General features: G+C 42.2%; 1 protein-coding gene across 1 annotated transcript; it reads left to right on the top strand.

The window, feature by feature from the left end:
* The first annotated feature begins 610 nt into the window (after nucleotides 1-610).
* Nucleotides 611-1,608, top strand: LOC112903632 (MAP3K epsilon protein kinase 2-like). The gene is made up of 3 exons (XM_025972875.1): nucleotides 611-715; nucleotides 960-1,250; nucleotides 1,366-1,608. The coding sequence occupies exons 1-3, from the start codon at nucleotides 611-613 to the stop codon at nucleotides 1,570-1,572; spliced, it is 603 nt and encodes a 200-aa protein (XP_025828660.1). The 3' UTR covers nucleotides 1,573-1,608.
* The last annotated feature ends 24,724 nt before the right edge of the window (nucleotides 1,609-26,332 follow it).

The raw sequence follows: 26,332 nt of genomic DNA, 5'->3' as shown, positions 1-26,332 counted from the left end.
GCTCTAGCCGTCGGAAATAGTCGCCTTACTTCCGACGGCTCCCTTCTGGCCGTCGGAAGTTCCTGCCTGTGGGCCCACATGTCATTTCTGCTTGCTGGACCGGTTGGACCCTTTACTTCCGACGGCTCCCTGCTGGCCGTCGGAAGTTGTCTTCACGTAACCCGTAACCCGCCTCCCTCCCTGGCTACTGTACCGCAAATGAGACATATAGACCACAAATTTATATACACATGTCCAAATCCAAATAAACCAATAATATTTCGTATCATTTCAACCAACTTCATTATAGAATAAAGTTCTATATTCCAACAATGAAATAGAGTCACATTCCACAAACAAAGTTAAAAAGTCCAACCACAATTTAGAGTCACAATCCATCATCCATCTCAAGTTCAACAAGATATAAAAATTTAACTAAACTACAGGATATGATCACTTGGATGATTTGAGTTGTGGCAACTACCATCTGTTCCTGGACTTGAAAAAAGTTGAGCTGCAATTTGTTCTCCAAGTTGATTTGCACCTCCAGGAGCTTGGATATTTGCTGGAGGAGTGTTCACCGCCTATAAACCACAAATAAAATTGTTAAATGTATCAATGAAATAAAAGTATGTACTTGAAGTCAAATTTCATACCGAAGGGGGCCAAGCAGGCCAAACAAACTGTGGTGGTGGAGGTGGAGGTGGCAGCGGAGGCATTTCAAATGAAGGTGCAGGTAATCCTTGCTGTTGTGCTATTTGCTGCCAATAAAAATCAATATATCACAAAAATTAATACTTGAACTGTACTGTCTGGGTGAAAGAACAGGATGGGATTATGCATGATCCTGTCAAGTTGGTTTAGGTTACAATTGACCCTTTAATCAAATTCTATTGCAGTTAGGCTGCCATTTGTTTCATTATCAAGGTCTTGAGCTGATTTTCTTATTATTGGAAGTTAATTGTATCCTGCCTTGACAGGTGGTTGAACCTTCAGTTGAAGGACCGAAAGAGCTGAGTAGATTTAGTGACAAACCTGGAGATGCCTCATTGGAAGATTTATTTCCACCAATCGACAAACAGGGCAATTATGGAGCTGAAGCTTCAACATCAACTACCGGCCATGAACTTCCATATAATGGTGTATCAAATGACCTTGCAAAGGTGCTCAACGCCAGGGTAGTGGAGAAGCAAAAGGGAAATGATAGCGAGTCCACAAATGGTGGGAAACTAATTGAAATTGCAGATCGACTACAAGATATTGATGCACAGGTACTGTACTAACACTAACATTATCCTATATATATACCTTCCTTTGGTAGTAAAATAGATGAAATTCCATTTACTCTAGCTCAGATTTTGATGGTATTATCAACAACATTTACAGGGTTTTGGTGACAATATTGCTGGAGAGAGTCTTTTCCCTTGGCAGGTGTGCTATTGCTTCCTTCTACTACCACAATGCATTCTGCAACTGCTGTCTATGTTTGTAAAAACCCATATCAATACTTTTGGCACATGTTTCTTAAAGCATCTTCTAGGCCATAAGGTGCCTCGAGGGTGCAAGGCGTTGCTGACGAGCTGGGGTAGCTAGATATGGTGACGAGCTGGATAGCCTAGGAAAGCCCAATCTCTCATGTTTTGTTTCCCTTTTCTCTTGAGATGCTAATACATGTATGACGCCCCCATTGTCTTACGCCCCCAATAAAAATCAATATATCACAAAAATTAATATCTTATAGAAAAATATCATGAAAACATAAAGAAATAACACTTGACACTTACTTGAAGGAACTCCTGTTGTTGTTTCAGCATAGTTGCATAATACTCATTTTGAGTTGCTTGATATTGTCTCTGACTCTCTGCATAAAGTTGTTGTTGTCTTAGTGCTTCCTGCAGCTGATCAAACTCTAAGTCTCGCTCGGAGGCCCGACGAGACGTACTGCTGGATGTCCGCGATGATCGTGCACCTCTGACCTGGCTCGAGTCAATGACTCCATTTAACATGCCGTACCTACAACACAATAAGAGGGTGAAGTTGTTTACAATAATCTTCTTTTTTTAGTAGGTATGTTAAAGTCTTACCGTCCATGAGCTTTTCCACCTCCAATAGCATAAACAACCTCTTGATCAATTGGTTGTTCTTTCCAATTACAATTCTCTCCATATCGATTGACCATTTCTTGACCATAAGCCATCTACACACAAAATATATCATTGAATTAGAGGAAAAAACTAGTGCAATTCAATGAAGAGTATATAGATCTCACCAGACGATCTGAAGCTGTCTGAGAACACAATAAATCAGGATTGCTCGGATTTGAGCCCTTGTGATCGGCAACAAAAACTTCGACAGGACTCGGCTCAACACCAGTGTTGTGTTCCTGTAGTTATAAGTTAGAATTATTTGTTTGAACAAGTTTTCTACATAGAAATACAGTTAAGAAATCTTACAATACGTTTCGTCAAACAGATATGCCCATCGCCGCCGTAGGTGTGCAACACTTTTTTTCCACGACATCTCATGTTTCTAATGGAAATTGACTTGAACTCCTCTGAAGCCCACCAATGGCACAAACCATACCAACCCTCTTCACGAGTTTGCATCCACGATGGAATTGTCGTCTACAACAAAGATTTCACTTTTCAATTAAGTGATCACATAATAACATCATAAAAACATACAAAATATTGTACCTGACGATATTGTTCCTCAGTCAGGTAAATTTCACCCGATGCTCGCTTTGATTCTGGTCGTTTTCTTTCAGAATTCCAAAGATATTCATTATTGGCCTGAATTCTTAGATAGGACATTGTATCCCTCATAACATCCGCAGCACAGTTGTGAAAGACTCTCTTAGCGTGTTTGACATTGGCATTGTTTGCCAGCTTGAGACGAGCCTGAAATAAAAAAAAATAGGTAAGCATACAAAATATCTTATTTGATGACACTATTGTGGAGAAGAATAATACCCAAAAGTCTGCAATCACTGCTCCTTGAGCGTCCTGAGTAATAGGCATCACTATTCTTTCAGGATCGGGTTCAACAACAACTCAATGAAGACGATAGTGTTCCCATGCTGTAGCAGGTCTACGCCGTCCATCAGGCAAAGTCACCATCCCAGGCCAATGCAGTCGTTGTATACTACCTATAATAGAGTTGACCTGTGTACGGTGACCCGTTCCATCAAATTCCAGATCACGGCGGGCGGCGGGGAGGAGCGGCGGAGGGGCGGGGCGGCGGGGAGGAGCGGCGGGCGGCAGGGTGCGGAGGGCGGCGGGCGGCGGGGAGGAGCGGCGGGCGGCGGGGAGGAGCGGCAAAGGGGCGGGGCGGCGGGGAGGAGCGGCGGGCGGCAGGGTGCGGCGGCTGGGCGCGGGGCGCGCGAGAGGCGAGGCGCGGCGCGTGTTAGGGTTCGGCCGAACGAGTAACGGCTCTTATCACGGAATTGGCTAACTTCCGACGGCTCAGCCTTGGCCGTCGGAAGTTACTGTTATTTCCGACGGCCGCTGAAGGAGCCGTCGGAAACTACTGTAACTTACGACGGCTACCAAATACCGTCGGAAGTGGTATATACCTCCTACGGCCTATAGTGCAGCCGTCGGAAGTTACTGGGGCCGTCGGAAGGACACACATTTCCTGCAGTGCAGGGACTCGACTGTTCTGTACGCAACCGCTAGCTCTCCTTCCGGCTTTGAATCCGATCGCCTCAGTGCATTCCCACCATGGGTAAGAGGTAAAACAGAACCCCGTCGTCGTCCTGTCTCTTTTCTCCCGCTACCCGCTCTCTCTCGTGCCCTAAATCGCCCGAATTTCAACAAGCAGCAAGCTCCTGTACGGTAGCCATGGAGGAGCCCGAGTTTTTGTAGTTTAGTACCTGGACGAATCTGTAATTTCTACAGATTTCTTGTGTCAATGCAAATCTGCAGAAAACCACATAGATCTATTAGATCTTTTCAGTCTAGCCCCACCTGTGACTTTTTATGGATCTAACCCTAGCTTTTGATTTATTTGCGATCACATTTTCCGTGTCTTCCAAATTTTTAATGCTAGCCCTCCGGATCTATAGTTAATCGCGACTAGATCTCTGCAACCTTGTCCGTGTTTTAGATCCGTTTTGATCGGTTCTTATTGCGTTAGTTTTCTTTTAGCGTAAGCTTCAACTTAGTAGCGTTGTTGTATCATTATTCCTGTTTTCATAATTAAATATAGATTTAATTAGATTAATGTTCTCTCATCTAGTTTTCCAATTAAAATCCAATAAGATTTATACTCCAGTTTTCATAATTAATGTAACTTGAATAATATCAACTCGAATGTATTTGTAATATAATTTGTTTAGTTCAACACGAATCATAAAGTTATGCGTTTAGACGTGTTCCTTTCAATGTTAATTGTTTAATTAGTATGATTTATACATAGACTATTATAAATAAAATTTGATTAAGTTCTACTTTGTTTTTATAAATACAAATATCATATGCATTGATGATAATCAAGGAAATTTTTTTAAATATCCTTCATATTTGTTTTCAATTAAAATAAATAAAACTTATAGTTCTTTTGTATTCTTCTATAATACAAATCTTCCGATAACCACTTCTTTCCAACCTAGCTCCATTTTCCGTATTTTTTGCGCTCTCGTGACCTAGCAGCGAGCCCTGTCCTTAAGTACACTCTTTTAAGTTTTTCTTTTGTTTGGTGTCTTATTATTAGTTCTTCATGTTTGTTTGTTTGCTTGTATGCTTGGGCCCGATACTTGTGTGATGTTAGAAGGAGCATAATCCTAGAGCTTTGAAGATTAAGAGATACAAGAACAAGAATTGAAGACTCTGAGCAATATTCCTTTGGAAGAAATATGAGTGTTTTCTTGATCAATTTTTTATCCTAATAATCACAATAAATACAACTTTTCTTTATGCATGCATGTGTCTTAATTTTGATGGATCCTAATTAAGGATATGCCTAATATTTATGATCATTCCTTGTCAACCTTGGGTTTATCTTTATGTTGGGTAGCTTTTGCTTAGTTGCTATAACTGGTTCCAGTTTGGGAATAATTTATAACCATGATGACAACAATGATGATGCTACACCTGTTTTATCCATGTTCATGCTATTTGTTGTTAAGCACAAGATCATATGTTTAATCGAAACATGGAGAACCACCTAGAAAAACCGTGCAACCACGATACTATATTGCGCTGGTCTCGGCTAATTAATTAGAAACTCTAGCTTGTGATGATCTTACCGAAATGGCAAGAGGGAAGTGCGTTGATGGGGTATAGCTTGGTCCTCTTGAGCCTTAGATATGATCCTGGTTAAGACGTTTTCCTCATTAGGAATGATTATGACCACTGCGTCTGGAATCTTAGCGGATTGTCATAAGTTAGGGAATCTTTGTAAAGACCTTGTAGTGAATCCCTAGCCACTCACCTTGGAAGTGTTTAAGAGGCTCGCGACCTCAAACGATATCGGAGACAAGAATTATGGATAAAGTGTACAATCTCTACAGAGTGAAAACTGATATATATGTCGTGCTCACGGTTAAGAGCGGCTTGGACCTTCATATGATAATTGAACTTAAAGATCAACTAAATTGTGAACCGTGTTTATGGTTATCATTATGCTTCTATTATATCTATTCTGTTTCTTTTAATGTGGGTTGATTCATACTTATACCTTAGTAATCAGGTGCTAATAAAACTTGACCAACTAAAATTGCTTATCGCAGTAAGCCAGTCAGTCTTTCTTTAATTTTGGTCTTCATATTACATAATTTCTAACATTTGCTGAGTATCAATCATAAGTGTACTCACGCTTGTTATAATTGCTGCTCAGAAGAGAAAGTTGATGTGAAGTCTCTTAAAGATGATACCAATCATAAGTGTACTCACGCAACTCCTAGTCGATTGCGTGTGAAGTTTGAAGTCTTCATTTTCAGGATAAACTGTTTAACTCTGATAATCTCTATAGTCTCTTAGTTCTCTTTTTATATTGTTACTGATTATTCACCGATAAAATTACTATATATATGGAACTTGATCCTGATTATATGCATTCGGTTTCATCCTTAAAACCGGTGACACTTTTCCTTTATTAGGTCCAAAGAGACCGGAGGAATAGGTTCCACGTAACATGTACAGATAATTTGTTTGAAGCGTATTGCCACCAAGTATACACATGCATTCAGATAGCATTGGACTGTGTGGAGACAGATAACCGGAAAAGGCCTGATATAATGAAGATCACGGAGAAGCTGAATGAGCTTGAATTTAACACTGGCAAGGTAGTTAATAAAAATTTATAATGGTGCAATGGATAGCTAGGATTGGAAATAATCTTACTACAGGGCACAATCATGTGTTTGGTTCGCTTAGTTATGTCTTTCGAGCATAATAGGAATTGATTCCCAACCATGTTGATCCCTCCATGATTGATGAGCCTAAGAACATAAATCAGGTTTTGAATCCTCTAAAACTGATATTGGTTATGTTAAATCATATTATTTATAGGAAGAAAACTCAACTCTATTAGAGCCTGTTTGGATTGGAGACAATCCTTTGTTTTGCTGACGTCATGCGCTGTTTGGAATGGTGGAACGCTCATTCCCGTTCCTCTGGAAAGGTTCCCTTTCATTCACAAAACGCAGTAATTAAAACATCCAGTCCGACTTCAATTTTTTCGCTGAAGTTCGAGGCGCGCCGGTGAAACAGACCGAGCAGGGGTGTGTAGCGCAAGAAGACAAAGAGCAGGGTGATTTGCAGCCGCTTCCTCCTCGTTTTTTTTTTTTGAAATGGCTTCCTCCTTGTTGGGTGGGGGGAGAGAGAGAGCACGCACTGGATAAGGATGAGAGCATTGTTGGATGATGACCGCTGAAAGGGAGTACCGGTTCATGGACAAAGGGGCCCACGTGCAAGAGGGGTCGAAAAGGAAAAGATATCAATTAATGTAAAAGTAAATCCTAGTGTTGTGATATCACTATTATGTGTTTGGTTTCCTGTATTTTGAATTCCTGCGTTCCAAACACCTCATTCTACCTCTTTCCGTAATTTTCCAATCCTCTGTTTTCCCACTGCACCCATCTCCAGTTCCTGTGGTTTTCCCAATTCCTCCATTTTTCGTTCCTCCGTTCCAAACAGGCCTTTATAGTTTATATTATCTTCTGTTTGCAATCGAAAACTATATTGTCATATTTTCGTGTAGAAACTGGACAATCGGCACATGGGCTTGATTAGTTTCTTTTAGGTACTATATTATTTGGTAATAAATTACAATTACATGGCAAATTTGTTGTGTAACAAAGGTCCAATATTGTATTGTGTGTGGACGAATAGAAAAATTAAAATTTATGCCCTATTTAAACACTATTTCCTCTAATCCAATATATTTTACATTTATCATTCATCATCATCAAACTTTGACCTCCAATATATAAATAATGACCGAGGTTAACAATGCCATACTATCAATACTGATATTACCTGAAATGTCTTGAAAATTTTATTTCCGATTATTATTTGAATTACAGATTTCAAAGAAATTGTTTGTCCTAATGTTGACCATGGAAAATTGTTTCTTGTGACTTCACTTGAATTGTCTAGTTTGTTTATCGACAAAACCAACTGGAATCTTGTAGCTTCCTGAGATAGGATGTCACAGAACCGTTTCCAGAATGACAATGGATAATAGCAAGATAGAGATGAGAACAGAATCAACGGATATCACTGATCAACACCAGAATATTATTTTGAGGTCAGGCCCTAGTTACAATGAGCTGGAACTTCCTGATGCATTGGAAACATCATCAGATATAGTAGAAGAACACATTGTAGGGAGGACAGAAGAAAAAGAGAAAGTAATGGCCTCTTTGCTTGAGGCCATGTCAGAAAAGATCATTATCCTTTCTATACATGGTATTGGAGGCACTGGCAAGACAACTTTCGCAAGTCTGATTTATAATGATCCAAAGTTCAATTGTTATTCTTAGGTATGGGTCCATGTGTCCCAGAGATTTAACTCGAATAAGATTTATAAGTCTATAATTTTACAGTTATCTGGAAAAGAGAGCCTGGCTAATGAAAGTAAGAAGATTCTGATTGTTTTAGATGACATACACTAACGGATTCAGGGGCTTTGCCGAGTGTCTGGGACACTCGGCTCGGCAAAGCCCCGATTACACTCGGCAAAGGTTGTAACACTCGGCAAAGGGCACTCGGCAGCGATTTCATCGGCAAAGACGTCTTTGCCGAGTGCCTTTTGTCGGGCACTCGGCAAAGAGAAGCACTCGGCAAAATGTAAATCGAAAAGAATCCAAAAAAAGAAATAGGAAAAAAAATTTATTGGGGGAGGCATGCACAGCCAGCTAGTGACCCATCTAATGGGTTGCACATTTTTTCAGCAATTTTTCATAAGTTGTTGATGATAGGTTTCGAACTTACGACCTCTTGCACACAAACAACTCCCTCTACCACTGCACCATTGGACCAAGTGTGTCAACGTTACGTTTTTATTTTCCACAAATTATAATTAACTGAGTGTAAATTATTTATTTGAGATAGTAAATAAATTCAAATAAAAAAGTTGTTAACTACAAAGTGGCATAACTTTTTGAGATCTACAACTTTTATTTTGGTAGTTTCTTCATCCGAGATCGTTTACAAAATTTAAATTTCAAATTTGAAAACTTCAAACGTATTTTAATATGAAACAATGATTTCAAATCAACAAGTTGTCAACTACAAATTTTCATAACTTTTTGAGATCTACAACTTTAATTTTGATAGTTTTTTCATTCGAGGTCATTTGCAAAATTCGAATTTTAAATTTTCTATATTCAGATGTAGTTTTTGTTGACAAGATGACTTCAAATTAAACCGTTGCCAACCGTAAAATCTTATAACTTCTCAAGATCTACAAAGTTTATTTTGGCTGTTTTGTCATTTCTTCATCTGATATGATAATTCTAATATTGTTCACAAATCTTATATATCTCTCTTATAGTTTTATAAACTACAAGAGAGATATATATATTTTGTGAACAAATTTACATTTATTTTGTCAAATGAAGAAATGTCCAAAATAAGAATTGTGCATCTTGATATGGTACACAACTTTGTAGTTGAAAATATTTTTATTTAAATTAATTTACTACTTCAAAATATAATTTGAAAATTATCTTTACCTAGTGTTCTAAAAGAGGCACTCGGCAAATTGCTTCTTTGCCAAGTGTCTTAAATTTGTTTGCCGAGTGTCTAAAAAAGGCACTCGGCAAAGACCGGCACTCGGCAAAGAAGCTCTTTGCCGAGTGCCCGAAAAAAAATACTCGGCAAAACATTTGACACTCGGCAAAGATCTTTTTTCCGGTAGTGATATGGGAGGATAATCAGTTCCTGTTGCAGGAGCTGAAGGATATATTATATCATGATGAGAGCAACATAACTATTTTAGTAACAACACGCAGTGAGCGTATTGCGGAGAGAATCTGTACAAACCTTCAACCACACAAGATATTACCCTTGACAAACGACATGTGCTGGGATATAATAAAACAAAGAAGTGGCTTCAAAGATAGAAATGACAAAGAACAGCTCATGGGTATCGGACGGGAGATTGCTCAAAAGTGTAGTGGTGTGGCTTTAGCAGCTCTATCTCTTGGGTTCACTTTACGGTCCATGAATTTTGATGAATGGATGAAAGTGAAAGACACTTATGTCTGGAACGGACCTGTTTCAAAGGATTTATTTTTGCCAAATCATGGTCTTGCATCCTTGATGTTAAGTTATAGGCATATGTCTCCATGCTTGAAACCATGTTTTATCTACTGTGCAACCTCTCCAAAAGGTCACAAGATAGTTAAAGATGATCTTATTTACCAATGGATTGCTTTGGATTTAATCAAACCAACAAAACTACTCTCGAATATGGAGCTTTGTGAAAATATATTGTGCAGCTCCTAGGACTGCCTTTTTTTCAACAACCAGTATCACCTAAGGTGTGTCATTTCTGCGTACCAGTAACACATTCGAATTTTTCTTATTTCTTGAATCAATTGAAAAGAAATGTACATATGCAATTTTGGTACATATTCAGGTACAATGGATTGGAACAACCACTTAAGACAATAATGTAGCAATAGTTCTTAATTATTAAAAACTAAGTAGTAGTGAAGAGCTAATATTTTGAACAAATAGTATCTATAAGAAAACAAGCTATGGGCTCACTACTAGAAAACTTCTAGCATTATTACTGGATCTAGTTCCTACCGGTAATATTTGGAGTGGACTGAAGACTATAGAGGCCTTTAGTACCACATGGTAACACCAACCAGTAATAAAAGGTCCACACCCACATGGTTCGGTACTAATGTATTGCCTTTAGTACCGGTTGGTGTTACCATCCATACTAAAGGGTCCTCCACGGGTTCAAAAGGAAAGCATTTCTTTACCAATCACAACTGGTGCGTAGGTGAGATGGTAAGCTTGGTACACCTAAAGCAATAGGTCCTGAGTTCTAGTCCTAAGAACTGCACATGCGCATATTTCGTGTGAAAAATCGCACATTTGCAGGCATTCTCCTAGATTTGAAATCTTTTTTGACGTTTTACGCTTTAGTACCAACCGGTACTGATGATTGAGAGCACAACACGCGTACGTATTTCATGTGAAAAATCACAAGTGTGCAAGCGTTCTCCTAGATTTTAAATCTTTTCTGACATTTTACGCTTTGGTACCAACCAGTACAAAAGAAACTTTAAAGGAACTTTTAGTACCGGTTCATGCAATAGATACTGATGATCGAGAGTTTTAGTCTTAGTTGCTCAGTACTAGTTGTAGAACCGGTATTAACGGGCCAAATGATCTGGTACTATTGGGTTGTTTCTCTAGTAGTGAAATCACGTACAGGCTGACACAATAGACACGTTGTAGCCAGAATCTATTATACTACCTCAAGTCGCAAATAAATGATATTTTTATTTTTAGGTTTGTGTAGTCAATCATTTCAAACTTATTGTAATGAAAAGACTGAGTAGACTTCTTTTAAAAATTAATTTTTCTAAATTTATACATTTGGGGTTATCGGGACATGGACCATACTTGGGGCGAATACTTTGGAATTTTTCCTTTTAAAAATACATTATAATAAAAAGTCGCAGTCAAAGATTGAATTGATTGACTACAACCAACTCCAAATTACCAGTTCTTCGTGACTGTAAGGAGTAATTTAAGTTGGACAATTGACGATTCACTACGGGAGAAGCCTCATTTGCCGAGTGTCTGACACACTCGGCAAAACAACGTAAGCACTCGGCAAACCCTTTGCCGAGTGCCGAGTGTTGCACTCGGCAAAGAGGAAACAACAAAGAAAGGGTCGGCAAAGGCCTCTTTGCCGAGTGTTTTTTGTCGGGCACTCGGCAAAGACTTTGCCGAGTGCCTAATCCTGCTCTCGGCAAAAAAAATGAACGTGACGGCGGAAGAAACGGTGACGGACGTTTGCCGAATGCCTGAGAGAAGCACTCGGCAAAGTGTATGCTCTTTGCCGAGTATCCTAGGTCAGCACTCGGCAAAGTGTATGCTCTTTGCCGAGTGCTGGTGTGGTGACACTCGGCAAAGCATATGCTCTTTGCCGAGTGCTGGTGGAGTGACACTCGGCAAAGATAATTATTTGCCGAGTGCCGCGTGAGAGGCACTCGGCAAAGGTATAAATTTTTTTGGAAAGGCCTGTTTTCTCTCCTTCCCTGGTTGGGAAGCCTCACACAATAGTTTTACAAGTTTACAATAGCTACACAGATGCATCAAACAAGCTGATCGACCACAAGTTTTATAAGAGTTTAACGATCAAGTTAACAAGCAATGCAAAATAGTTTTACAAGAGTTCAATGGATAAATTCACAAAGTTCACAAACAGTTCTCAAAACCACTTATTACAACAAGTTCACAACAAAGGATCATTTGACTGATTTCGATAACCATCACCAAGTTGGCCAATTAGATTGATTTGGAGAAACATGAGGATCATTTGAGGCCGCCGATTGATTCTGCACAAAGTAGAAGAGATTACATGTGTGAGATAAAAAAAATGACGATTATACATGACTAAAACTTATCCATACTCACAGGAGTACAAAACGGATCAGGAGGTGGAGGTGGAGGTCGAGGTGGAGAAAACAACGAAGCTGGCAGAGCAACACCCATTGCGGCGCCAAGGCTCTCCATGTAAGCAAGAATCTCCCTCATCCTCTGTTGCTCGGCCAGCCGCTCGGCCTCATGCTCGGCCCTCATCCTCGCCTCCAAGTCCACACGTAGCCTCCTCTCTTCTTCTAGCTGGTCCTGCAAAATTTTCACCCCAATGTTACAATAATGCAAAGAAAAGATCTATAATAATCAATAAACAACATATAAAGAAAGAATAATCTAGAGTGCCTGTATCCGGTACTGTGAAGTGTCCTGCCGACGTCGTATGGCTGGGCTCGCACTGGTGCTCCTTGCTCTAATCTGAGATAGAGTAGGAGTAGAGGACGAGTCGATTGCGCCGTCGGCAATCCAGTACTGCCCATGCTTCTTACCTCCTCCGACCCTCATGATGACTTCACCGTCAAGGTCCTCGGTGGTCGGATCATAATCTGGACCATGGACCTCCCTTGCCATCGATGTGTACTCACTGAGGCGGCTGTGGGCGGTCGCATTGCTGTATGCCTCGGGCCCATCCTCCGGGTTGTAGTTGACATCGGACATCGCCTTGCCCTTGTGGGTCATAGCAAATGCCTTGAAGAGGGAGCAAGGCTGGCCACCATGTGATGACGACTGCGAGAAAACTAGCAAGACAATTAGAAATCATGCATAATTGAGTGCTGGATTAAATAAATGAATTCGCGTACCCATGCTTCTGCGTATCTGCTGAGGTTGCGGCTGCCTTGATGGTGTGGTACACCAGGCATCATCAAATGCCGCTCCCAGCAAGCGTTGTGCGACTCCTCCCACTCGTTGGAGCACCACTTTTGCACCATCTGTTGCCAGCACTCGGCATGCGCAGCGCACCAATAAGGAAGCATCTACAGGACAATAAGTACATGACATATGAGAAGATGAAATTAATTGTACTTAATGTAAAAAGGAATGAATACTTAATGTAAAAAGAATAAACATTAATATTCTATATTTACCTGCAAGTACTGCTCCTCAGTCAACGACATGGTTCTTGCGTCTGTTTTGGTGACCTTCTCTCCAAGGACGGTGGCATAGAAACTTATAATGGCCTGGAGACGCGCCTCATAGTGCATGTCCACGACTAGTTTCTTACAGCATCTGGTAGCCACCAAATCAGCCTTGCCTCAAACCCATTCTTGCATCTAAAGAAATCCTGTATGCAAACACGATGTATACCATTCATTATTTTAAGAATGTACAATGAATGCGATGTATTTAGCACTTACCCATAGCTCCTGTTTCACCCGCTCCGCCTTATTGTTGAATACCCTGCCATCCCGATCTTCAGTATCGGGAGGGGGGCGGCGTATTGGTCGAACGTATAGGTAGGCCCCACCACTCCAGCGTACTAACCAGGCTAGGGAAGTGTTCCTTGCAAAGACCGAGGATGCCATTTACGGAGTACTTCCCTACTACCGGCCTAGTAGACTCGCATATGTAGACTCTTCATCCCTAAGACTCGCATAGTAGATAAGTTGACCCCCCTACTCAGATTAGCTGCATACCCATCAGGGAATATCAACATCTTGATCCATTCTACTTCCCTCCTTTGGGGCTTGGTCAAGATGAAATCGGCCTTAGGCTTTCTCCATGTCTTACTGCGACCAGGAGGCTTCATCTCTAGGTTTGGTCTATCACACAACGTTGCTAGATCCACTCTAGCCTTAATGTTGTCCTTTGTCTTACCGGGAATGTCCATGATTGTTGCCCAAAGTGCCTCAGCGACATTCTTTTCAGTGTGCATCACATCAATGCTGTGTGGAAGGAGAAGATTATCATAATAGGGGAGCCGAGTCAAGCCTAACTTATGAGTCCACATATGGTGCTGGCTATATCCCACAAAGCCACCTTCTGGATTGACCACGAGACCACCTATCTGCTGACGGACCGCGGCACTAGTCTTTATCGGAGGTGCAAGGTCTGTCACCATGACACCTTTCGTGAATTTCTTTTGGTCTCGTCTGAATGAATGGTCACGAGGGAGGAATTGCCGATGTTTGTCGAACGCCGAATACTTGCCACCCTTCTGTAACCAAATGAACCTAAGACCTTCCTTGCATACTGGGCATGGAAACCTCCCATGAACACACCAGGCACTGAATATCCCATAGGCCAGCAAGTCATGCAGGGAGTATTGGTACCAAACATGCATTTTGAAGTTTGTCTTCGTGGCCCGGTCGTATGTCCATACCCTTTCCTCCCAAGCACGGACCAATTTATCAATTAGAAGCTCCATGAACACACCCATATTATTCCCCGGATGTCCTGGAATAATCAACGACAATAATATGTTCTGTCATTGAAAGCATACGCCTGGTGGGAGATTGAGGGGGATAACGAATACGGGCCAACATGTGTACGTGGCAGCCATCATTCCATAAGGATTGAACCCATCTGTTACCAACGCAACGCGTACATTACGAGCCTCTCTGGCTTTCTCATGATGAATGCTATCAAAGTGGGTCCATGCTTCACCATCGGATGCATGTACCATCTTGTCAGGATTGTATCGTTTGCCATTTTTGTGCCATGTCATCTGTTTCGCGTATTCCTCAGTCATGTATAACCGCTGGATCCTCAGTATGAACGGAAGGTGACGTAGGATTGTCGCGGGGATGTCAAGCTGCCTCTTGCGGCCATCACCAGAGTCTACCTCCATGAACCTAGAGGATTTACACTTTGGACAGTACTTTGATTCCGCGTATTCTTTCCTAAATAGGACGCACCCCTTCGGACAAGCATGTATCTGGTCATACGGCATCTTGAGTGCACGAAGGAGTTTCTGTGCCTCGTACATGCTCTTTGGCAGAATGTGATCCTCCGGAAGCAGGCTGCCAATAACTCTCAACATACCATCGAAGGCGTCTCGACTCAAGCTATACTGCGACTTGAACGCCATTATGCATCCAATGGCATCCAGTTGAGAAACCTTTGTCTGTCCGTGAAGTTGACTCAAGCTATACTGCGACTTTAACGCCATTATGCGTCCAATGGCATCCAGTTGAGAAACCTTTGTCTGTCCGTGAAGGGGTTTCTGTGCCACAGCAAACATGTCATAGAACGCCTTTGTGGTTGCCTCGGGCTCCTCCTCTGTACGTCCTTCAACGGACCGTGCCTTGCGATAGTCATTTAGCATGTCCGCTACCCCAGCATCGGCATCATAATCCTCCACGCGTGGTCTCACCACCTCCTCTCTCATACGACCGTCTTCACCGTGGTAGACCCACCGGGTATAGCCTGCCGTAAATCCATTCCTCCAAAGATGTTCCCCCATGACCTTCTTTGTTTGTCTCTTCCTGTTTACACAATTGCTACATGGACAGACTATTTTACTCGCTCCTTTAGCAGCTTCGCCAAACGCCCGTTCCAAAAAAGCATTAGTCTTGTCGATCCATTCATCTGTGACCTGACCCTGACCTAAGCGGCCACTGTACATCCACTCACAGTCTTCCATCCTCTAAACATATACAGCCGAGAATAATATCAATTGCATATGATACAAGTTTTCATGAACTATTTGTATTTTGTAGGTCTCAAATTGTTTGAAAATCTGATACTATATTACTCCAAAAAGCTATATTATTCCAAATTTATAATTGACTACGCTATCATAAAAAATGTCATATGCATTCATGCCATATTTCAAGAAAGACTTATGTACATATTCTAATTATTCAGTGCGCACTAACCTGCTTCACAGTTCTCGGGGCCGGGCCGGCGGCGGCCGGGCGGCGGGAGCCGGGGCACGGCGAGGGCTGGGACGACGGGGGCCGGGGCGGCGGCGGCGGCCGGGGTGGCGGGGTCCCTGGATTAACTAGAGCATAAATTAGAAATGTGACAGCACATAATTCAGAGAAGTACATGGGTGTGGTCTGTGGTACAAATTTGCTCATTGATATGGGGACTGCAACTAATCTGCTACATGGGAGGACGGAGGAATCAAATGTCACTCTTAAACGGGGTCACTTGGAGAAACGTATGCGTGTAGAAATCTTGACATTGATCAAACAGTGCCTCACACCATCATGAAGCAACTCCAATCTAACAAAGGTCATACCTTTGCACAGCCGGAATTCATAAGGATCAGCATAGCGACATTCCCCAAAATACAATCAAATCAACTACAATCAGACGATACACAAGCCAGCAAAATCGAACAAACAAAACGAACCTTTTTCACTTGTACTCGGAGGAGGGAACAGCGGCGGGGGCCGGGCGTGCCCGGGCAGCGGGGGCTGGGGCGCGGCGGCAAAGTCGCGAGGAAAGGAATGAAAGTGCACAAGTGTTCGGGTAGCTTGTGAAGGAATAAAAGACCCTTTGCTGAGTGCCAGATCACGGGCACTCGGTAAAGGAAACTTTGCCGAGTGCCAGATCACAGGCACTCGGCAAAGAGATCTTTGCCAAGTGCCAAAACATGGGCACTCGGCAAAGGGGTCTTTGCCGAGTGCCCGATCAAGAGCACTCGGCAAAGTTTCCTAAATTTTTTAGTTTTCAACGCATCAGCCTGAACTGTTGAAATATGGCAACCTTTGCTGAGTGTCCACAAGCTGGACACTCGGCAAAGACAATATTTGCCGAGCGCTATTCTGTGACACTCGGCAAAACATATTTATTTTTTTCCTTTTTCCACCCAAACTTTTTCTGTTGTGATTCTAGATTACCTTGAACTACATATGCAAGTTTGGCACATTACTCGAATTGTTTGCTATATTTAGTCAATTTATTTCATTTCATTGAATTTCTTGGAATAATTCAAATTTGAATTGCAAGTCATTCAAAGAGTGGAAAAAATGAATCGAAAAATGATATTCATATTATTGAGCCTACTTCGACACCTTATCCATAAACAGACAAGAATTTCAAACATCTCATGTTCACGAAGCATGACCACAAACTTGGGGTCCGGTTGTTTTTAAATTGTATAAAAAGCAAATTTGGTCAGAAAATCATGAAACTTGTCCAGAAGTCATGATATCATATGTGGAGGCTGTGATAAAAATTTGAGAAAGTTTCGTGAAAGTTTGTAAGCTACGATGCTTAACACCTAGTTGGCCTTCACATAAAATTATGTAACTTATTTGGACATGCTTTGGTGGACATGCATAAGATTATACGCTTTGCCGAGTGTCCTGGTCCAGCACTCGGCAAAGTGTATACACTTTGCCGAGTGCTGGTGTAGAGACGCTCGGCAAATCTTATGCACTTTGCCGAGTGCTGGAGCAGAGACCCTCGGCAAATCTTATGCACCTCGGCAAAGGTTTTTTTTGGAAACGCCTGTTTTCTTTATCCCCGAAGCCTCACACAGTTTTACAAGTTTACAATAGCTACACAGATGCATCAAACAAGCTGATCGACCACAAGTTTTACAAGAGATTAATGATGAAATTAATAAGCAATAAAAAATAGTTTTACAAGAGTTCAACGGACAAATTCACAAATTCACAAACAGTTCTCAAAACCACTTATTACAACAAGTTCTAAACAAGTTCACAACAAAGGATCATTTGACTAATTTCGGAAAACATCACCAAGTTGGTTAATTACTTTGATTTGGAGATACATGAGGGTCATTTGAGGCCGCCGATTGATTCTGCACAAAGTAGAAGAGATTACATGTGAGACAAGAAAAATGACGATCATACATGACTAAAACTTATCCATACTCACAGGAGTAGAAAACGGATCAGGAGGTGGAGGTGGAGGTGGAGGTGGAGAAAACAACGAAGCTGGCGGAGCAACACCCATTGCGACGCCAAGGCTCTGCAAGTAAGCAAGAATCACCCTCATACTCAGCCGCTTGGCCTCACACTCGGTGCTCATCCTTGCCTCCAAGGCCTCACGCTCGGCGCTCATCCTCGCCTCCAAGTCCACACGTAGCCTCCTCTCTTCTTCTAGCTAGTCCTGCAAAATTTTCACCCCAATGTTACAATAATGCAAAGAAAAGATCTATAATAATCAATAAATGACATATAAAGAAATAATAACCTGGAGTTCCTATATCCGGTACTGTGAAGTGTCCTGCCGAGGTCGTAAGGCTAGGCTCGCGCTGGTGCTCCTTGCTCTAATCTGAGATAGAGTAGGAGTAGAGGACGAGTCGATTGCCCTGTCGGCAATCCAGTACCGCCCATGCTTCTTACCTCCTCCGACCCTCATGACGACTTCACCGTCAAGGTCCTCGGGGGTCGGATCATAATCTGGACCATGGACCTCCCTTGCCATCAATGTGTACTCACTGAGGCAGCTGTGGGCGGTCGCGTTACTGTATGCCTCGGGCCCATCCTCCGGGTTGTAGTTGACATCGGACGTCGCCTTGCCCTTGTGGGCCATAGCAAATGCCTTGAAGAGGGAGCAAGGCTGGCCACCATGTGATGACGACTGGGAGAAAACTAGCAAGACAATTAGAAATCATGCATAATTGAGTGTTGGATTAAATAAATGAATTCACGTACCCATGCTTCTACATATCCGCTGAGGCTGCGGCTGCCTTGATGGTGTGGTACACCAAGCATCATCAAACGCCGCTCCCAGCAAGCGTTGTGCGACTCCTCCCACTCGTTGGAGCACCACTTTTGCACCATCTGTTGCCAGCACTCGGCATGCGCAGCGCACCAATAAGGAATCATCTACAGGACAATAAGTAGATGACATATTAGAAGATTACATTAATCGTAATGTAAAAAGGAATGTATACTTAATGGAAAAAGAATAAACATTAATATTCTATATTTACCTGCAAGTACTGCTCCTCAGTCAATGACATGGTTCTTGCATCCGTTTTGGTAACCTTCTCTCCAAGGACGGTGGTGTGGAAACTTATAATGGCCTGGAGATGCGCCTCATAGTGCATGTCCACGAGAAGTTTCTTACAGCATCTGGTAGCCACCACATCAGCCTTGGCCTCAAACCCATCCTAGCATTTGAAGAAATCCTGCATGCAAACACGATGTATACCATTCATTATTTCAAGAATTTGCAATGAATGCGATGTATTTAGCACTTACCCATAGCTCCTGCTTGACCCGCTCCGCCTTATTGTTGAATACCCTGCCATCCTGATCTTCAGTATCGGGGCCGGCGGCGTATTGGTCGAACGTATAGGCCGGCCCCACAACTCCATCGTACTCAACCAAGTTAGGGAAGTGATCCTTGCACAGAAGACCGAGGATGCCATTGACGGAGCGTCTGTGAGCAGCACCTGCACTCTCCACATTCCTCCAGGACCTTTACAAATGATTAGCCATCACTTTTAGTTTCTAATTTGAATTTGAACATATAACATTAAGAGGCAATGAAAACACAAAAATTTACTTACTTTTCCCCCTCGGGTCAAATCAACGGGTGTTTCTCACGAGGTATCGGTCGATTAGGCAGACTTGCGGGACCTGCACAAGTGATTAATAAAAATTATTAGTTTATACTTTGAATTTGAACATATAACATGAAGAAGCCATAAAAACATATAAAGTTACTTACCTCGCGAGTAGACGCGAGACGAACCAGAGGCAGCGGAACTAGAGGCCGTCTGCTACGCCTCGTCCTCCTCCTGCGCCTCCTCATCCTCCTCCTGCGCCACATGCGCCTCCTCCTCCGTGTCGTCCTGCGACGCCACCTGCGCCTCCTCCTCCATGGCCTCCTGCAGGGGCACCTACGTCGTCCCCCTCCTCCTCTCAGATGACCCAGCTTCAGCGGACCTAGCCCTCTGGTTAAGTGACCTAACGCTCCTCATCCCACTGCCCACCATCTTTGTTCAATCACCTGCAATTAAGAAGAGTAAAGCAATAAGTACAGATAAACAAGATGTACTTAGAAAGAGATGCAAAATAAATTAAACATAATTACATAATAATTTAGTATAACATTGATTAAAAATAATCTTCATAATCGGGAGCAGCTGGATCATAAGTCTCATCATCACTATCAACCATGTCATAATCAACACTATCTGAAGAATCAATGTCGTCATTGGAATTGCCTAAATGTAATCGTTGTAGCATTTGTAAGTCCTTCGCATTCTGCACCTCATCCTCCTCATCCTCCTCCTCCTCACCAACAACCGTTTCAACTTCCATTCCGTCTGCTTTGGTTACGTCTATCTCAAATTGTCCTTCTAATCCCTCTTCTTGAAAGAACTCTCCGTCATATGTGTTGGGGTCTAAGTTATAATCTTCATCGTTTGGGACAGGTACTTTACCGTGCGGTAACACCTTGTGCACAACATACCAACCCTTAAGATGCTCTTTGGTTTGGCACGCATATGGGAGATAATAAACTTGTATGGCCTGTTGGGCCACAATATAGACATCATCTCCTGGTAAGACGGAATCCTGTCGAATTTCGACTAGCCCAAGATTAAAATATGTCCATCTCGTTACTTCAGGATCAAACCAATGACATTTGAATATGACAGGATTAAGAGGTTTGGAACCATGAAAACTGAGTTCGTATATTTCTTCAATTCTTCCATAATACTCGACCCCATCAAGGCCAGGAGTAAAAACTCCAGTATTTGTGGTCTTTCGATTGGGTCGACTTGCCTTGTACCTTGTCGTAGAAAAATGATATCCATTCACGTCATAAACAGAATATGACCTGACCCTATAGGCAAAGCCATCGGCAACCTGTCTCAACTTGGCACTCACCCTATGGCCCTGCTGTTTGAACCAAGAAATGAAATCGGGCAATCCATTTCCCGCACCCTGTCTAAGAAGGGTATCACATTCCTGCTGGGTAGGATCCCTTAATCGACGCCAGAATTCATGAACAAATTGCTCCATGTACGGCACCACCTCGTCAAGGTTGGTCAACACATATAGCATGATCTGGCGCCATTCTTGATGTCTCAATGTCTTGGTGGTCGAACCACTTGCACTTCCGAGTTGCCCTCGGAAAAGGCTGAGGTTCGATTCATTTCCGCAAGCATTGTAATGAGGGGGTGGATTATGCATGCTAGGGAGGTTGTCACCATAGTATGTTGTTGTGAAGTTCGACACCTCCTCCAAAATGTATGCCTCTGCAATGGAAGCCTCAATTTTGCATTTATTTCCACATTTCTTCCAAAGAACCTTTAGACATCTCTCGATTGGATAGCACCAATGACCCTACACGGGACCCCCCATTCGTGCCTCATACGAGAGGTGCAAAATCATATGCTCCATCAGATTGAAGAAGCCGGGTGGAAAGATCATCTCCAACTTACAGAGCAACACCGGTGCCATTATTTCCAAGTCTTCAACCACAGTCCTAGATAACTCCTTGGCACAAAGCTGGCGGAAGAAATAGCTCAACTCTGCAAGCACTAGCCAGACATTCTCATGGACATACCCTCGAACCATCGCCGGAAGAAGCTGCTCAATCCATATGTGATAGTCATGACTCTTCATCCCTAAGACTCGCATAGTAGATAAGTTGACCCCCCTACTCAGATTAGCTGCATACCCATCAGGGAACATCAACGTCTTGATCAATTCTAGTACTTCCCTCCTTTGGGGCTTGGTCAAGATGAAATCAGCCTTAGGTTTTCTCCATGTCTTACCGCGACCAGGAGGCTTCATCTGTAGGTTTGGTCTATCACACAACGTTGCCAGATCCACTCTAGCCTTAACGTTGTCCTTTGTCTTACCGGGAATGTCCATGATTGTTGCCCAAAGTGCCTCAGCGACATTCTTTTCAGTGTGCATCACATCAATGTTGTGTGGAAGGAGAAGATCATCATAATAGGGGAGCCGAGTCAAGCCTGACTTATGAGTCCACATATGGTGCTGGCTATATCCCACAAAGCCACCTTCTGGATTGACCACGAGACCATCTATCTACTGACGGACCGCGGCACTAGTCTTCATCGAAGGTGCAAGGTCTATCACCGCGACATCTTTCATGAAGTTCTTTTGGTCTCGTCTGAATGCATGGTCACGAGGGAGGAATTGCCGATGTTTGTCGAACGCCGAATACTTGCCACCCTTCTGCAACCAAATGAACCTAAGACTTTCCTTGCATACTGGGCATGGGAACCTCCCGTGAACACACCAGGCACTGAATATCCCATAGGCCAGCAAGTCATGCAGGGAGTATTGGTACCAAACATGCATTTTGAAGTTTGTCTTCGTGGCCCGATCGTACGTCCATACCCCTTCCTCCCAAGCACGGACCAATTCATCAATTAGAAGCTCCATGAACACACCCATATTATTCCCCGGATGTCCTGGAATAATCAACGATAATAATATGTTCTGTCATTGAAAGCATACGCCTGGTGGGAGATTGAGGGGGATAACGAATACAGGCCAACATGTGTACATGGCAGCCATCATTCCATAAGGATTGAACCCATCTGTTACCAACGCAACGCATACATTACGAGCCTCTCTGGCTTTCTCATGATGAATGTTGTCAAAGTGGGTCCATGCTTCACCATCAGACGCATGAACCATATTGTCCGGCTTGTATCGTTTTCCATTTTTGTGCCATGTCATCTGTTTCGCGTATTACTCAGTTATGTATAACCGCTGGATCCTTGGTATGAACGGAAGGTGATGTAGGATTGTAACGGGGATGTCAAGCTGCCTCTTGCAGCCATCACTAGAGGCTACATCCATGAACCTAGAGGATTTACACTTTGGACGGTACTTTAATTCCGCGTATTCTTTCCACCACTTCGGACAAGCATGTATTTGGTCATACGGCATCTTGAGTGCACGAAGGAGTTTCTATGCCTCGTACATGCTCTTTGGCAGAATGTGATCCTCCGGAAGCAGGCTGCCAATAACTATCAACATGCCATCGAAGGCGTCTCAACTCAAGCTATACTGCGACTTTAACGCCATTATGCGTCCAATGGCATCCAGTTGAGAAACCTTTGTCTGTCCGTGAAGGGGTTTCTGTGCCATGGCAAACATGTCATAGAATGCCTTTGCGGTTGCCTCTGGCTCCTTCGTACGTCCTTCAGCGAACTGTGCCTCGTGACAGTCATTTAGCATGTCCGCTACCCCAGCATCGGCATCATAATCCTCCATGCGCGGTCTCACCATCTCCTCTCTCATACGACCGTCTTCACCATGGTAGACCCACCGGGTATAGCCTGCCGTAAATCCATTCCTCCAAAGATGTTCCCCCATGACCTTCTTTGTTTGTCTCTTCCTGTTTACACAATTGCTGCATGGACAGACTAATTTACTCACTCCTTTAGCAGCTTCGCCAAACGCCCGTTCCAAGAAAGCATCGGTCTTGTCGATCCATTCATAGGTGACCTGACCCTGACCTATGCGGCCACTATACATCCACTCACGGTCTTCCATACTCTAAACATATACAGCCGGGCGGTGGCGGCGGCCGAGGCGGTGGGGGCCCTGGATTAACTACAGCATAAAATAGAAATGCAGTTCTAATCCTGTGGTCTATCAGCTAGTTCGGGTAAATTGTAGTTGGTTATATTGCCCATATGTCTATAAAATTCATGAGGATATTTCTTGATGATTACTGAGACCTCTGAGAAACACTTACTTTAAATTTGTACAGGTTGAAGGTGATCTGGCGCGGCGGGGGCCGGGCGCGGCTGGGGCCGGGTGCAGCGGGGGCCGGGCGATGGCGGTGGCCGAGCGGGCAGTGGGCGGGCGGCGGCGGGGGCCGGGCGGCGGGGGTAGGGGCGCGGCGGCAAAGTCGCGAGTGTTAAGGCTGAGAAGGAAGTGCACAAGTGTGATGTGTAGGCTGTGAATTAAGGAATAACTTACCTTTTGCCGAGCGCCAGATCACGGACACTCGGCAAAGACCTCTTTGCCGAGTGCCAAAATACGAGCACTCGGCAAAGATTTCTTTGCCGAGTGCCAGATCACGGGCACTTGGTAAAGGGTGTTTTTTATTTATGGGAAATTTAGGGTTCTTTTGCTAAATGTGTTTGAATGAAAGGTAATTTCAAATTGTATGAAGGGTAGTTTTGAAAAAGAAAGTATTTACTTTTAGACCACTGTATGAAGTAGATTTACCCTAAAGTTTCAATTGGAATGTGAATTTTAAATAGATTTTATTTGAAATTGGATAGTTTGTCGGATTTTGAAATAGTTTCAAAACCCTAACTCTTTTGAAGCTGACCCTTAAATCAAAGTTGTAGTTCTTTTTAAACTCTACACTTTTACTTTTAGGCATATTTTCATTTGGGATATGGTTTGAAAGAAAATCTTACTTTACAGTGAACCCTTGAACTTTTGAAAAATTCCGAACAAGTACTGCACTCTAACTTGAACTCATTTAAATTTGTGCAAAGTAAGCTTGAAATGAAGTAAATTTATTCAAGCATGTTACTGATGCCATCATGTTTAGACTTTTTTTACCATGTGTTGTTCTGATGTAGAGTAATTCATAGTAAATTTTTCATAATTTCATAGCACTGTTTAACATAAGGTTTTGATTTAAACTTGAAATTTGAATTTAATTCAAATAACTTAGTTTCTTCTTTCAAAAATTTATGAAAAATTAATGTCAAGCTCATCTGATAGAAATAAACACACTCACCAAAATTCAAAGCCAGAACCCCTATAGATTTCAAACTAAAAATAAAACTTGTTAACTTAAGTTTTAATTTGTTCATTTTTGTACCACTAACCTGCTAGGTTTAAAAATAAGAAATTAACAGAAGCTTTGTATCAACTTCAAGTGTGTGAAGCTAAATTCATAACCTCAATTTTCTTATGTTTGAAGTTATAGAAATTATTTATGATATTAGTAGACTTAATTAGATTAATGTATAGTAAATAAATTTGAATTCTTAGAATTCAAATCCTTTGCTTTGTGGTGTTTTGAATGTGAATTGTAGGATTGCAACCTTATCGTGAAAGAAAGTTATTGACTTAATAATCACTTAATTCAAATCATTGCATATCATGTAGAATCGACGACGCTTGAAAACGGAACCTACGAATTGGTCCCGGAACCCGAGCAGGGTATATCTGAAGACCAAGTGAACGTCGCCGAGGATCTTACTGAAGCCCCGCACCAAAGTTCGAAAGTTGTTGACATTCCTGACCCAAACCCCACCCAAGAAGGCAAGCCCCGGTACATAACCCAGTTTGAACTCTCTTCCAACTAGTACATTACCTTTCACGAACTCTAAAAGATCATGCCCATATGGCACGTTCAGAAACACAGGTTGTAATAGACTTCAATACCATTGTGTGTGGAACGGATATAACAATGTATGTCCTGAACTGACACAATATGAGTGGGCAATGAAAATCTACAAACTCTGATAAGAAATAAAATCTCCACTACATGAATTCTTGTCATGCACACTTTGTTCTAATAAATAAACGCAAATTCATGTATTCCTCATTTTAACAAAAATACCATTATGTTAGACCTGGTTGATCACAGACACAGAAGTAAATCATCTGCCCCTGCCCATATGAGAAAATAAAGCTTTCGGGATCACGCATTCCTCTGTGGAACAAGCTACTCCTTCCTTTTGAAATTTTAATTTCTAATTCATTGAGGATAATCCTTTGACCAACAATTACTCTATTGTAGTACATAATTTTTGTGACACAAAGCTGATGCATTAGATTCATATTTAAAGATACTTTTGCATCACATAAATGAAATATTAATAGAGTAACTCTTGGTCAAAGCCTTGTCCTCACAAAATGAAATACACCTTATAATTTCAAAATGGAGGTAATATTTCTAAACAGATGCATCAAACAAGCTGATCGACCATAAATTTTACAAGAGTTTAATGATGAAGTTAACAAGCAATGCAAAATAGTTTTACAAGAGTTCAACGGACAAATTCACAAAGTTCGCAAACATTACATTACATCAATATTAATTATTACATAGATATTAAATCAGGCAATGGAGCTTGATTACTAGCGCTGGCTTGCCTTTCTGATTCCTGCCCCCCGTAATTGTTATTGGTTATCGAGCCACAGCACATTGGTTGAGCAGTTGCTGCAGGGGAGGCAGCCGCCGAAGCAGCTAAACAGCTTCGACCACCTCGGAAATTTCATCTTTGTTGACCAGCTCGGGTTTTGTGAGAAAAAAGAAATCGATAGAACCCTACCACTAAAACAAACAAAGAGAAACTTCGTCCGTGAATACGCCTGGTTTGCTGATGCAGATACAGAAAGAATGCAATGATTCCAGCAAATGCATGTAACAATCGG

The sequence above is a fragment of the Panicum hallii genome, chromosome 8, assembly GCF_002211085.1.
Source record: "Panicum hallii strain FIL2 chromosome 8, PHallii_v3.1, whole genome shotgun sequence".
Classification (NCBI taxonomy): Eukaryota; Viridiplantae; Streptophyta; class Magnoliopsida; order Poales; family Poaceae; genus Panicum; species Panicum hallii.
Note: the sequence above shows the minus strand (reverse complement) of the source record. Positions and strands in the feature narration are given on the sequence as shown.

Excerpts from the sequence above, each read along its gene's own strand:
- LOC112903632 (XM_025972875.1), top strand. The coding sequence starts at position 611 with ATGTACTTGAAGTCAAATTTCATACCGAAGGGGGCCAAGCAGGCCAAA. Across the intron at positions 716-959 it reads CATTTCAAATGAAGGTGCAG|GTGGTTGAACCTTCAGTTGA; the intron begins GTAATCCTTGCT and ends CTGCCTTGACAG. Across the intron at positions 1,251-1,365 it reads TACAAGATATTGATGCACAG|GGTTTTGGTGACAATATTGC; the intron begins GTACTGTACTAA and ends CAACATTTACAG.